Genomic DNA, 13,133 nt, shown 5'->3' on the forward strand with positions numbered 1-13,133 from the left:
CCCCAACTCCATGGCAGGAGGGGGCGTTGATCTTTTCTAAAGTGGGTGGTTTGTCTTTTGGTCTTTCCCTTTGAGGTGTGCATGTGTCTGCGTGTGCCGCGTGTGTGGCATGCGTGTGAGTGTGTGTGCGCGTGAACAGCTTTGGGTTCTGTTGGTTTTGCTGTCAGCTGCAGTATTCCGTGGGTCTGTGGTATCTGACACTGTGGACATTAATGTACTTCTTGGACATTTTAATAAAATTTTTTAACAGTTCAACCTACCTCTTGACACCTTCATTCAGTCATTCAGCAAGGACTTACTGAGCAGCTATTTGAGCCATGTACTATGTTGGATGTTGGGGAGATAGTGATGAACAGAACAGACGTGATGCCTGGGAGGTGGTCAGGGAAACCTTCCTGGAGGAGGTGAACAGAATCTAAAGGAAGAATAGTATTAACTAGATGAAAAAGGGAAGAAAGCAAGAGAGTGTCAGGCAGAGGGAGAGTAAAAGTGAGAATCTCCTTGCAGAAGGGAACGTGGTTCATTTGAGAAACAGTAAATTGCCCATAGTGGCTGGAACAGAGTGACAGAGGCAGACAGTGGGGGGACATGAGGTCAGAGAGGCAGAGGATGAGCCACTCAGGGCAATATGGGCTGTATGAGGAGTGTGGGCTTTATTCTAAAAGCAATAATGACAAAAAGCAATATAAACAAGATACAAAGGCAAATGCCAAGCTTGGAAACAATTTTCAAGTCAGAGATAATGGAATTGTTGCCTTAAAGAGCTCCTACAATTAAATCTGTGTCCCTGCATTGGCAGGTGGATTCTTATCCACTGAGCCACAAGTCCACAACAGGAAAAAAAAAAAACAAAACAGTAATCCAATAGCCAAATGGGCAAAGGATATGAACAAAAAGCTCAAAGAAAAGGAAACAAGATGGCTGTTAAACTACAACATATGCTCGATAAAATAATACACAATTTTCAGATTACTAAGCAACACAAATTAGGACACATAAGTAAAAGGAAATAAACAATAAATCTCACAAGAGAGAGGTTTTGCATATTTTAATGATGACAATGTATGTGAACTGAGAATGATTTATGATTTACTCAACAGCCTGCAGCTAAGGTCAAAGTGGAGGATGGTCAGCTTCATGTAACAAGTGAATTGAAAGTGACAACCACAAAGAGATCTTCTTTTTCACCTAATAAGCTGGCCAAGGTAACAACTGATGACACATGACGCAGGTGAAGGTGCATGGAAATAGGCAAGTGCATCTATTGTGAAATGAGTGCAAGTCGCTCAGCTGTGTCTGACTTTTGGCGGCCCCTGGGCTAACACAGTCCATGGAATTCTCCAGAACAGAATACTTTCCCTTCTCCAGGGAATCTTCCCAACCCAGGAATTGAATCAGGGTCCCCTGCTTTGCAGGCAGATTCTTTACCAACTGAGCTATCAGGGAGGAACCACATCTATTACTGATGGGCTATAAATTGGCCTCACCTCTCTTGCAGTCCAAGGGACTCTCAAGAGTCTTCTCCAGCACCACAGTTCAAAAGCATCGATTCTTCGGCGATCAGCTTTCTTCACAGTCCAACTCTCACATCCATACATGACCACGGGAAAAACCATAGCCTTGACTAGACGGACCTTGGTTGGCAAAGTAATGTCTCTGCTTTTTAATATACTATCAAGGTTGGTCATAACTTTCCTTCCAAGGAGTAAGCATCTTTTAATTTCATGGCTGCAATCAGCATCTTCAGTGATTTTGGAGCCCAAAAAAATAAAGTCTGACACTGTTTCCACTGTTTTTCCATCTGTTTCCCATGAAGTGATGGGACCAGATGCCATGATCTTTGTTTTCTGAATGTTGGGCTTCGATGACCGTGGTACTTATTACTAACAACAAAATATGGGAAATGTGCAAATGGCCACCATTAGGAGACAGGTTACAAAAGTTATGGTGCATCCAAACAGCAGTGCCCATCTTCAGAAGAATGCTGGCAGCAGAGGGGAGGGGGTGTGATTTTTTTACAAGCTGAAGGAAGCCAGTCCCCAAATACAGTATTAAGTAAAAAACAGTTACTTTAAAAGTATGTATGGCACACAAATGTTCTTAGCAGTGTTATTCACAATAAAGATGGAAAATACCCAAATGTCCATTAACCAATAAGAGAACAAACAAACTGTGATATGTATATATATGAATATTATTTAACCATAAATATCATACAGAAAGGAGCCAGACACGAAAGGAACACGCACTGTAGGATTCCACTTATATAAAATATCAAGACTAGGCAGATCCACAGAGCTGGGAAGTAGATTTAACAGTCGTCAGAGCAGGGAGCGGGGACAGGGAGAAAGGGAGACATGGCTTAATGGGTATGGGGTTTTCTTTGGGGTGATGAAAATGATAGAGATGACAGTCGCACAACACTGTGAATGTGCGAAATGCCACTAAACTGAAGTCTTTAAAATGTTTACAATGGTGAGTTTCATACCATGTGAAATAGTACAACATAAAAAGTATGTATTGGGATTTCTCTGGTGGCGCAGTGGCTAAGACTCTGCACTTCCAATGCAAGGAGCCCAGGCTTTATCCCTGGTCAGGGAACTAGATCCCACATGCCACAACTAAAGAGCCTGCAAGCCGCGATGAAGATCAAAGCCCCTGCATGCTACAACCAAGACTCGGTGCAGCCAAACACGCAAGTAAACAAGTAAGAGTATACATTACGTGCTTTCACTTGTGTAAAAGTGAGGAGGAAAATGACACAAGCCTGTTTCCTTGAACAAATATAAAACATCTCCCGAAGGACATGTAGGAAATTTTAGATGTCGCTGAGAAGTGCACTGGCTACTGGAAGACAGGAAAGAGATGCTTTCCAGAATATCTAGCCTCCGGAGGGGCTCTATTCCAGGTGGGCTTTTGAGGCCTCCACTCCAACAGTGCAGAGACCCAGCAGAAAGAAGGTTCCTTTGATCTTATTGGTCTGTCAAAATCCCAGGGCCTGCATCTCATTGGTCTGTCTGGGTCCATGGACCCACTGGGTCCATTCGTCCCTGGACCAATTAGGGTGGCCCAGGAATGTGAGTCATAGCACTCATTGTCCAGTGGAGTCAGCCCCTCTGACTCACAGGATGAGAGGAGGAAAACTGAGTTATCCAGGGCACACCCAGGATGTCAAATCCCCAGAAAGAGAGAAAGGATGTCAGCAGGGAAAAGGAGGGATGAAAGAAATCTCACGACTCATCTCCAAAAAAATTCCCCATTACCATTCTCCTACTCAAGGAAGCTCAGACTCAGTTGTAGACCAAGGCTCTCTAACCAGGAGGCTGGACCCTGACTTCAGATGAGTGGTTGGAATTTCTAGGAGTTCTGTCCTATATGATATTGAAGCACCAGCAGTTAAATCAACCATCCTGCTTCTCCAGCCGTATCAGACATTCACACTTTTTTTTTTCTCTTCTCCTTTCTTTGTATCCCAGGAACTTTCGCTACTTCTTAGCCCACACTCCCCTGACCCCCACCGTCACCCCACCCCATGGAAAATCTGCAACTTCTCTGCCTTCCTGATGCAGGAAGTCAACATCCAGTTTCACACACTTTGTTTCCAAGGGACTGAGAGTAACTGTAGGGTTGGTTAGTGACCCAATGAGGACTGGAGAAGACTCTTGAGAGTCCCTTGGACTGCAAGGAGATCCAACCAGTCCATTCTAAAGGAGATCAATCCTGGGTGTTCATTGGAAGGACTGATGCTAAAGATGAAACTCCAATACTTTGGCCACCTCATGCAAAGAGTTGACTCACTGGAAAAGACTCTGATGCTGGGAAAGGTTGGGGGCGGGAGGAGAAGGGGATGACAGAGAATGAGATGGCTGGATGGCATCACCGACTCTGTGGACATGAGTTTGAGTGAACTCCGGGAGTTGGTGATGGACAGGGAGGCCTGGTGTGCTGTGATTCATGGGGTCATGGAGAGTCGGACACGACTGAGCAACTGAACTGAACTGAACTGAACTGAGAAGGGCCAGACCCATGGGAGGTGGCTCAAGGGAGAGAAGAACATGATGGGGGAAGGGAGAGGAAAGAGAGATTGGGGAGAGGGAATGAATAGTCCTGAGGAATGAGAGAAGTTTCCCAACCAAATCATCACCAAGCCCCTCTGCTGCCCCAGCTGAGAAACATTTTGTCTACCAATATGCATTTTTGAAGTAACTATCCACCAACTACCTCATTTTCTCACTCATCAAATAAAAAGAAAAGATTTATTGAGCCCCTGCTGTAACACTTTGCACTCACTGGGACCTTAAAAACAGCCCTGGTACAGAGGAGGAAACAAGATCACTTGGTCACAGAGACAGAATTCAAACTCAGGCACACCTGGTCCCCAAACCCACAGACAAGTTTCCTGGAGATGGACGTGACAATAGGAGGGCTCCAGGAAGGACCCCAGCGCTACTCCAGGCAAGACTTTGCAACTGGGTTCTCCAGCTGGGGTGGCCTTGTTCATGGACAGTCTCCCTGAGTTAACACTGGGGAGTTATCTGGGTCCTGACTTGTTAACACAAATCGCCCCTTAGAACCTGGAGTTCAGAGTGGATTTTGAGGTTTACAGACAATTCCACCTCTCTTGGATCTCTAAGAAGGGAAATGTGGGGGTAGGGAGGGTAGAAAAGGAGAGAGGACCTCAGGGAGAATGGGGATGTGGTCTCAGAGAGGAAAAGAGGAGCCTCGCGCTTGCATAGAACAAAGGGTTGGGGCACACCAGGGTCTCATTTGCTCATCCGGGTGTTGCAAGGTTATCTCGTGCACAGCTGTTGTCTGGGATGTGGTTAGCGTGCAAACAGAGGGTATCCAGCAGCTCCAGAAGTCCGCCTGGAGCTGGGCCCATCTGGTGAAGGGGCAGCCATTAAGCCCTAGGGAGCAAGTTCGGCACATGGTAAGAAGTTCCTGAGGACTGGGAAGTCAGTTGTCATGGAGATGACGCTGACAGCCTCTACGGTGACAATGTGGAGGGGCGGGCCCTACCTACAAGAGCAAGCCTAAGGGGACAGGTGTTCTGTTATCTCAGACACCGGAGTCTAGTCTCCATGGCAACAGCTGCTGGGTCCAAGCCGCTTGGGGGCGGAGCTTGGAGAGGAGCAGGGAGCTGGGGCGCCCGCGGAAAAGAGCAGCCTGTTTCCATGGTGAGAGCTGGAGAACCGAACGTTGGGTCACTCTCAGGACAGTTAGAGGAGAGGGTGGTCTCCTTGGCTGTTGGTCAGGGTGAGGACAGCGGGAGTGAAGCTGTAGGTCTCTGGGGTGAAGGCGGGTAAGATGGGAAACGTGTGGTATCCATGGTTACAGCGGGAGGAGGGAGGCACTAACTCCATGGGTGTGACTGGTGAAGGAAGGGCTGTGTGACTTTAGGTGACAGTGGAAGCTGGGCTGGTCGCCTTGGTAACAATGGGAAGTGGGGCAATTTGTCTCCACAGCAAATGACATGGATTTTATGGGTCCCTGGACCCGGGAGATGGTCTCTTAGGTGACAGCTAGGAAAGGGGCCATCAGGTAAAGGCAGACTTGCTCCCTCAGAATCTGAGGGATGCGCCACGGGCACCCCGTCATGCGAGCCAGCTGGGGCATGTCAACCTGTATTAACGGTGACAGACAAGGGTGGTCTCCCCTGAAACTGAAGGGGTGGGATTGTTCTCCACAGTGACCTGGAGACATGACCTGTTATTCTGGAAACTTTGGGGGACTCGTGGGAGAAAGGGAGAGAATGGGAGTAACCAATCTCCAGGTTACCCTAGGGAAAAGGACAGGAGCCCACAGTGTTCATGTGACCATGGCCGTGTGGTCAATCGACGAACTCAGAGGCTTCCAGTTTCTCTACAGATGGTGGGTAGGAGAGCTCAGTGTCCAGGTGGCCTTAGGGTACCAGTCTACAGTCTCCGGCGAGATGCATAGGACGTGTGGCAAGTCTCCAGATAATCCCGGGGGTCCAGCCTCCAGGCGACCATGGGGTAAGTTCCAGAAGATTTCCGGAGACGTGTCCAGTGTTCAGGAGACCTCAGAGTCTGTTGGGCTCCATGGATTCTCAGAGGGTGTGCCTCATCTCCTAGGGAAAGTTGGGAGAGGAGACCCAATCCACCGCTCAGAAAAGCTAGGGCTTGGTCAATCTCCAGGGGACTCCAAGGGACTTGGTTCTGAGAACTGGCCAGACTCTGGGGACCTCAGAGGGTGTGGCCAGGGGTTATGGACCGCAGGAGGTCTGGCCAATTTGCAGGGCACCGCAAGGAGCCTGGCCAGACTCCAGGTGTGCGGTCAGTCCACGCCGCAGAGCACTCGGCCAGCCGCCAAGCGACCCAGCGGCCCACGGCCCAGGCCTAGACGCGCAGCGGGGTCCACGCGGCGGGGTCTCGCGCGCCTCCGGCCCACCCGCCGCCTCCAGCCCAGCCCCAGCCCCAGCCGCCAGGGGCGGGGTCCGGCGCGCCAGGCGCTCGGTAGCAGTAGACGCCGAAGAGGCGGCGCGAGGCGTCTGGAAAGCCGAGGCTGCGTACACCCGGCCGGCGGCCGCCGCAGCGCGCGCGCGGATTCACGATGGGGTAGCGTGCGCTCCCGTCCGCCAGCCAGCCCGCGGTGCAGCGGTCCAGCAGCTGCAACTTCCACGCGGCGAACAGCTGCCCCACCTTGGCTACGGCGGCGCCGCGCGCCGCGCAGGCGCGCGCCGCTCCGGAGAAAGGCACCGGCCGCAGTGGCTTCAGGAAGAACACGCGCCCTGCAGAGGGGTGGGTAGGAGTGATTAGGGCTGCTCTTGGGGCTGGGTCTCCTCGGATTTCAGGACTCCCTTTTGCCTGCCGCCCAGGAAACAGCCTCAGGATTCAGAAACTTCACCCGGTCCCCTGCAGCCCGGGACCACGGCCTCGGCTACAGCAGTGTTGGTGCCAAGCTTTGTTTGATTGCCGCGCCTTGACTACACTAGGGACCTCGGGTCCAGACACCCGAGGATAGGTGTGGAGAGGAAAGGCGAGGACAGAAAACTGGGCACAGTGGGAAAGAATCTTGAGACGGGCCCGGGGGTGGAGGTCTCATGGGTGGGGCGGGGCCCGGGCCAGCGGTGGGCGGGACCTTCCTCCCAGGGGTGGGACCTACGCACCCGGGAGGTTGGACGTGAAGCAGAAGGCATCGTAACGTTCTTCTGCGTTGTGGCGGTAGCCGTAGTTGCGCACACCTCCTGAGGCTCCGCCGCCAGCCCCGGCGCTCCCGGCCCCGCCCAGGCCGCCGCAGGGCTCCCGGGGCTGGCTCACCGGGTACTGCACCGAGCCGTCGCGCAGCCAGCCTGCGTTGCACCAGTCCAGACCGTCGCGCCAGGCCGCGTGCAGCTGCTCAGCCGACGCCAAGATGCCGTCCTGCTCAGCGCACGCACGTTGAGCCTCGGCGAAGGTCAGCTTGTAGCGGCCTCCACGAGGGTGGTAAGGGAAGACTACACCTGAGAGGGTACACAAGGGTCAGCTCGGACCTCCCCAATTCGCATTCGCCTACCATCAGGGGTGTCACCTTTCAGTCTATCCTTCACTCTGGCGTCAGACCTGACCAGCCTTTCCCCAGCTCATATCCCTCATATTTCCTTTGCCTTAAACTTGGGATTCACTTGACTCTCCCCTTTGACACACTTAATCATGTTCACCTCCTTTCCACCCCTGGAGACCTTTGTGTTCTTTCCGTCTTTCCACTTGTAGAACTCCTATTCGTTCTTCAAAACCCAGCTTCCACAACCCTGCTTCCTTCAGTTCTATGTGCTTCTGACATTCTTCCAGCATTGGGACCTGCCTTCTGGTCAAGTTCTGAGCCCACCAAGCTGACTCCCCCACGCTAGGAGCCCATGAATATTTGACCCTAGACAAAGAACTCTTTGGTCTCCAGGATTACCCAGGACATTTCCCATTGGTTTCTCATCTACCTTCTGTTCGTTAACTCCTCCCTCATCAGAATCACAGTCAACTCTGTTCACTAGCATTCTATGTGTCTGTGTTTGGGGAGAGGACTTTGTGGGTGCAGATGCATGTCTCAGCAGTTGCAGGAAGGATCAAACAGGAACCAGAGAGAAGAACTGAAGCCTGAGACTGGAGTTTGAGTCTTGGCTCTGCCACTCACTGGTACGTGTCCTGGTCAAGGCTCTAACCTCTCTGAGCCAATTGCCCATCTGCTAGGAATAGCGTCTTACTCAGGGGTTTTGGGAAAATTAAATGAGAGACTCCAGAGAGCTCTTCAACCAAGCTCCTGGCACGTAGAAAACACCCAATAAAGGAGAGCTGCTTTTGTTATTGTTATTCGCTCTTGCTGGGAAGTTCAGCAAGTGAGGGCTAAGAAATCTCTCCTAGAGTCTTCTAAGGTGGAGTGAGGAAAGCAACCAAATGGAAGGGATTTCTTCAAATAGAAACGCCACCTCTCAGCTCCACGGTCAGCCAATCAGAGCAACCCATCTCCCAGGCACAGTGATTGGCTCGTGGATGGGCACATGACTCAAGCTGGACCAATGAGGGACAACTCTGGGACTCTAGGTAACACTTAAAGGAAATCGATTGCCAACCTGGGAGGGTGGAAGCCTGGCACTACTTTTTGTTTCCACCCGGGAAACTTGACCAAGGAAAGCCCACCCAGGGAAGCAGAGCTGAGGGAAGGATTCCTGAAATGATGTGAGTGCCTGGATCTCCCTGTGCCTGAATTCTACTGCAGGGTTTCCCAACCTCTTCGCTATTGACGTTTTGGATTGGATTATTTGCTTGGGCGAATTGCCTGTGTTTTGTGGGATGTTTCACAGCATCCCTGGCCTCTGCCCGCTATATACCACCATAACCTGCTTCTAGACGTTGCTGATATCCCTGAGGAGCAAAATCACCCCAAATCAGAACCGTTATCCTACCCCACCGAGCTGCTAAATCCTTTCAGGCCAACTTGACTTGGTTTCTGTCCTTGCAGTATCCTCTCTCCTCCCTTAGAAACGTGACCCGTCCTGCCCACAGTCTGGTCACCTTCCAGGTCCAGCTTGACCATGCCCGTGTCATCCTCCAGCTCGTTAGTGACCTCGCACTCATAGCGCCCGTAGTCCTGTAGCGTGACGTTTCGGAGAACCAGGGAGGCGTCCCCGGGCCCATCGCCCTGCAGCTCAGCCCGCCCGCGGTAGCTGCCAAACGCTCGGTGCTGGGGGCCCAGCGCCACGAAGACATCGGCAAAGGCCAGCGGGTCCACCACCTTGGTCCACTTGAGGCGGACGCCGTCGTGGCCATGGGTGGCTGCCTCGTAGTGGTAGCGGCAGGGCAAGACGATGGTGCCACCCCGGTGGCTGACCACCTGTCCCGGCGCTGTCTGCACCACCACCGAGCCCGACTCCCCCTCTGTGGACGACCAAAGAGGGTTAAGAAGCCCTAGGGGCGGGACAGGAGCACCTGGGGAACGGGGCCCGGGGAAGGGGGTGTAGGAAGAAAAGTTGGGTGAGAGGAGATCAGAAAGGTACAAGGGCTCCAGGAGGAAACTAGGGAGGGGGCGGGGACTCAGAGCGGGAGGAGCTGGGTGGGGACTGTGGCCATCAGGACAGCCCAGCATCCTCCCTCTTTCCCGCTCCGCGCACTCGGGCGATCCTATTTGCCCACGGCCTCTGCGGGGCAAGATCCGCTTCTACGGCCCAGACTCACCCAGCACGTGCACGACCTTCTTCCGGCCGCGCTGCGCCTCCGCCGCGGCGGCGAGCAGCAGGACTCCGCACGCAGCTGCCCAAAGCGCGCCGGGACCGAGGGCCGCCCGAGCACACACCTGGGGGCACCCAGCGCTCAGTCCAGCCTCCTGACTCTGCCCTTTCAGAAGACTAGCCCCCTGCCCCCTGGCCCGCCTTTCTCGCAGCGAGGACTTCTTACACGCCCAGATCCCCAACTAGCCGGGGTCCCAAGGAGAAGGCTAGCGGACTCTACCCCACCCCCACTCTCCTGGGACCTCACGACCCTTGCCTTTGCGCTAAGCTCGCGCGCCTGGACTCACTCTCCCTTAGCTCGGCGTCGGCAACCCACCTGCCCCCGCGAACCCCAGCACCGGAGACCCTGAGCCCCGCCCCCTTCTCTCCAGCTCCGGCCCAGGCCAGGGACTGGGGAGGAGGGAGGAGGGGCAGAGAAGCTGGAGCAGCGGCAGCGGCAAGGTTATCCGAACGCCAGGAGACTGCAGCAAACCCGTGCAGGTGGGGGTGGGGGGCGAGGGGGTGGTAGAAGCGGAGAGAGCTGGAGACACTGAAAGAAGGCGAGAACAGGAAAAGAGGCTGCGACGCGGAGAAAAGCAGGGGAGACGGAGACAGAGGCGAGAGAGACGGGCGAGAAGAAGCAGTTACAAAGGGAGAGATAGAAAAGAGAGTGCCAGAGGGAGACCCGGAGCAGGGTAAGGAGAGACGGAGAGAGACAGGAGAGACGGAGGCTGAGAGGGAGAGAAAAGGGACGGGCGGGGAGGAAAGAGAGGAAGTGGCGAGGGACCTAGAAGAGCAGGACAAGGAGAGGCAGAGATGGAAAGAGTGGGAGGAAAGAGATACGAGACGGGGAGAGGGCTAAGGAGGGGAACACCGAAGGGTGTAGCTTCAGAGACACGGAGTCCCAGAGAAGGCCCTCCCGAACCCATGGTCCCACTCACCATCCTGCCGGCGCGGCCCTCGCCCGACGGCCCCCAGGCGCGGGACTGCGCTCCCCCGCACACCCGGGGAAGACTGGGCAGATCCCAGCAGACAGCGCAATCCTGGCGTCTGCCTGCAAGGGGAGCAGGGAGGGAAGGAGGCAGGCGGACGGGTGTGGGGGGGCGTTAAAGGGGACATGGTGGCACCTGCTCTGGGGAGAGGTGGTGACGGGCACAGATGGAGGAAGGACCGCCCTGAACAGTGGGTACCAAGCCTGGGGCTGACCTGGGCCAGTAGAGGAAATTTTCTGGGTCTCAGTTCAACTATCTTTTAAATGGAGGTGGGGTGCTCATGATGCTCCCTGTGGGTGGAAGGGCTGAGTAGCCTGGGCGAGGGCTTGCAGGCCTCAGTTTTCCCATCTGTCACTGTGTGTGTGATAAGTCGCTCCAGTCATATCTGACTCTGTGTGACCCCATGGACTGTAGCCCTCCAGGCTCCTCTGTCCATGGGATTCTCCAGGCAAGAATACTGGAGTGGGTTGCCATCAAAGGGTCCAGAAGCCAAAGATGCTCACCCTGGGATGGGGACCCCACAACAGTCACACACCCTGCAGAGGGGACCTGCAGCAATGGCTCAAATCTGCCCCTGCCCCTCACTTGATGCCTCAGTTTCCACATCTAACATATGGAGTTCTGGGTCTTTGGTGACAATCCAGTGGCTAGACATACTAGCAGTTCAGTCACTCGGTCATGTCCGACTCTTTGTGACCCCATGGACTGTAGCACACCAGGCTTCCCTGTCCATCACCAACTCCTGGAGCTTACTCAAACTCATGTCCATCCAGTCAGTGACGCCATCCAACCATCTCATCCTCTATTTTCCCCTTCTCCTCCCGCCTTCCATCCTTCCCAGCATCAGGGTCTTTTGCAACGAGTCAGCTCTTTTATCAGGTGGCCAAAGTATTAGAGCTTCAGCTTGCAATGAAATTCAGGACTGATTTCCTTTAGGACTGACTGATTTGATCTCCTTGTAGTCCAAGGGACTCTCAAGAGTCTTCTCCAACACCACAGTTCAAAAGCATCAATTCTTTGGTGCTCAGCTTTCTTTATAGTTCAACTCTCACAAGCATACATGACTACTGGAAAAACCATAGCTTGGACTAGATGGACTTTTGTTGGCAAACTAATGTCTTTGCTTTTTAATATGCTGTCTAGATTGGTCATAGCTTTTCTTCCAAGGAGCAAGCATCTTTTAACTTCACGACTGTGGTCACCATCTGCAGTGATCTTGGAAAATAAAGTCTCTCACTCTTTCCATTGTTTCCCCATCTGTTTGCCATGAAGTGATGGGACCAGATGCCATGATCTTAGTTTTCTGAATGTTGAGTTTTAAGCCAACTTTTCACTCTCCTCTTTCACTTTCATCAAGAGGCTCTTTAGTCCCTCTTTGCTTTCTGCCAAAAGGGTGGTGTCATCTGCACATCTGAGGTTATTGATATTTCTCCCAGCAATCTTGAGTCCAGCTTGTGCTTCATCCAGCCCAGCATTTCACATGATGTACTCTGCATATAAGTTAAATAAGCAGGGTGACAGTATACAGCCTTGATGTACTTCTTTCCTAATTTGGAACCAGTCCAGTTCTAACTGTTGCTTCTTGACCTGCATACAGATTTCTCAGGAGGCAGGTCAGGTGATCTGACATTCCCATCTCTTTAAGAATTTTCCACAGTTTGCTGTGATCCACACAGTCAAAGGGTTTGGCGTAGTCAATAAAGCAGATGTTTTTTTGGAATTCTCTTGCTTTTTTTGATGATCTAACAGATGTTGGCAATTTGATCTCTGGTTCCTCTGCCTTTTCTAAATCCAGCTTGAATATCTGGAAGTTCACCATTCATGTACTGTTGAAGCCTGGCTTGGAGTATTTTTAGCATTACTTTGCTAGCATGTGAGATGAGTGCAATTGTGTGGTAATTTGAACATTCTTTGGCATTGTCTTTCTTTGGGATTGGAATGAAAACTGACCTTTTCCAATCCTGTGGTCACTGCTGAGTTTTCCAAATTTGCTGGCATATTGAGTGCAGCATTTTAACAGCATCATCTTTTAAGATTTGAGATAGCTCAACTGGAATTCCATCACCTCCACTAGCTTTGTTCGTAGTGCTGCTTCCTAAGGCCCACTCGACTTGGCATTCCAGGATGTCTGGCTCTAGGTGAGTGATCACACCATCGTGGTTATCTGGGTCATGAAGATTTTTTTGTATAGTTCTTCTGTGTATTCTTGCCACCTCTTCTTAATATCTTCTGCTTCTGTTAGGTCCATACCATTTCTGTCCTTTATTGAGACCATCTTTGCATGAAATGTTCCCTTGGTATCTCTAATTTTCATGAAGAGATCTGTAGTCATACTATAGATGCCTATTAAGTATTGGTAGGGGTAGGGAGATCAATCCCCTAACCCACATGCTCTGGGCAGGAGTTATCCCTGAACCTGCAACTTCACTTAAGTTAAAAATCAG

General features: G+C 52.2%; 1 protein-coding gene across 1 annotated transcript; it reads right to left on the minus strand.

The window, feature by feature from the left end:
- Positions 1-4,248: 4,248 nt before the first annotated feature.
- On the minus strand, positions 4,249-10,752 carry HAPLN4 (hyaluronan and proteoglycan link protein 4). Its single transcript, XM_055429744.2, has 5 exons — positions 10,639-10,752; positions 9,666-9,783; positions 9,006-9,368; positions 7,130-7,462; positions 4,249-6,751 (listed from the first exon to the last, which is right to left on the minus strand). The coding sequence occupies exons 1-5, from the start codon at positions 10,639-10,641 to the stop codon at positions 6,360-6,362; spliced, it is 1,209 nt and encodes a 402-aa protein (XP_055285719.1). The 5' UTR covers positions 10,642-10,752; the 3' UTR covers positions 4,249-6,359.
- Between the last annotated feature and the right edge of the window lie 2,381 nt (positions 10,753-13,133).

Source organism: Moschus berezovskii, chromosome 8 (genome assembly GCF_049115385.1).
Source record: "Moschus berezovskii isolate FMDL1 chromosome 8, NW_MosBer_1.0, whole genome shotgun sequence".
Classification (NCBI taxonomy): domain Eukaryota; kingdom Metazoa; phylum Chordata; class Mammalia; order Artiodactyla; family Moschidae; genus Moschus; species Moschus berezovskii.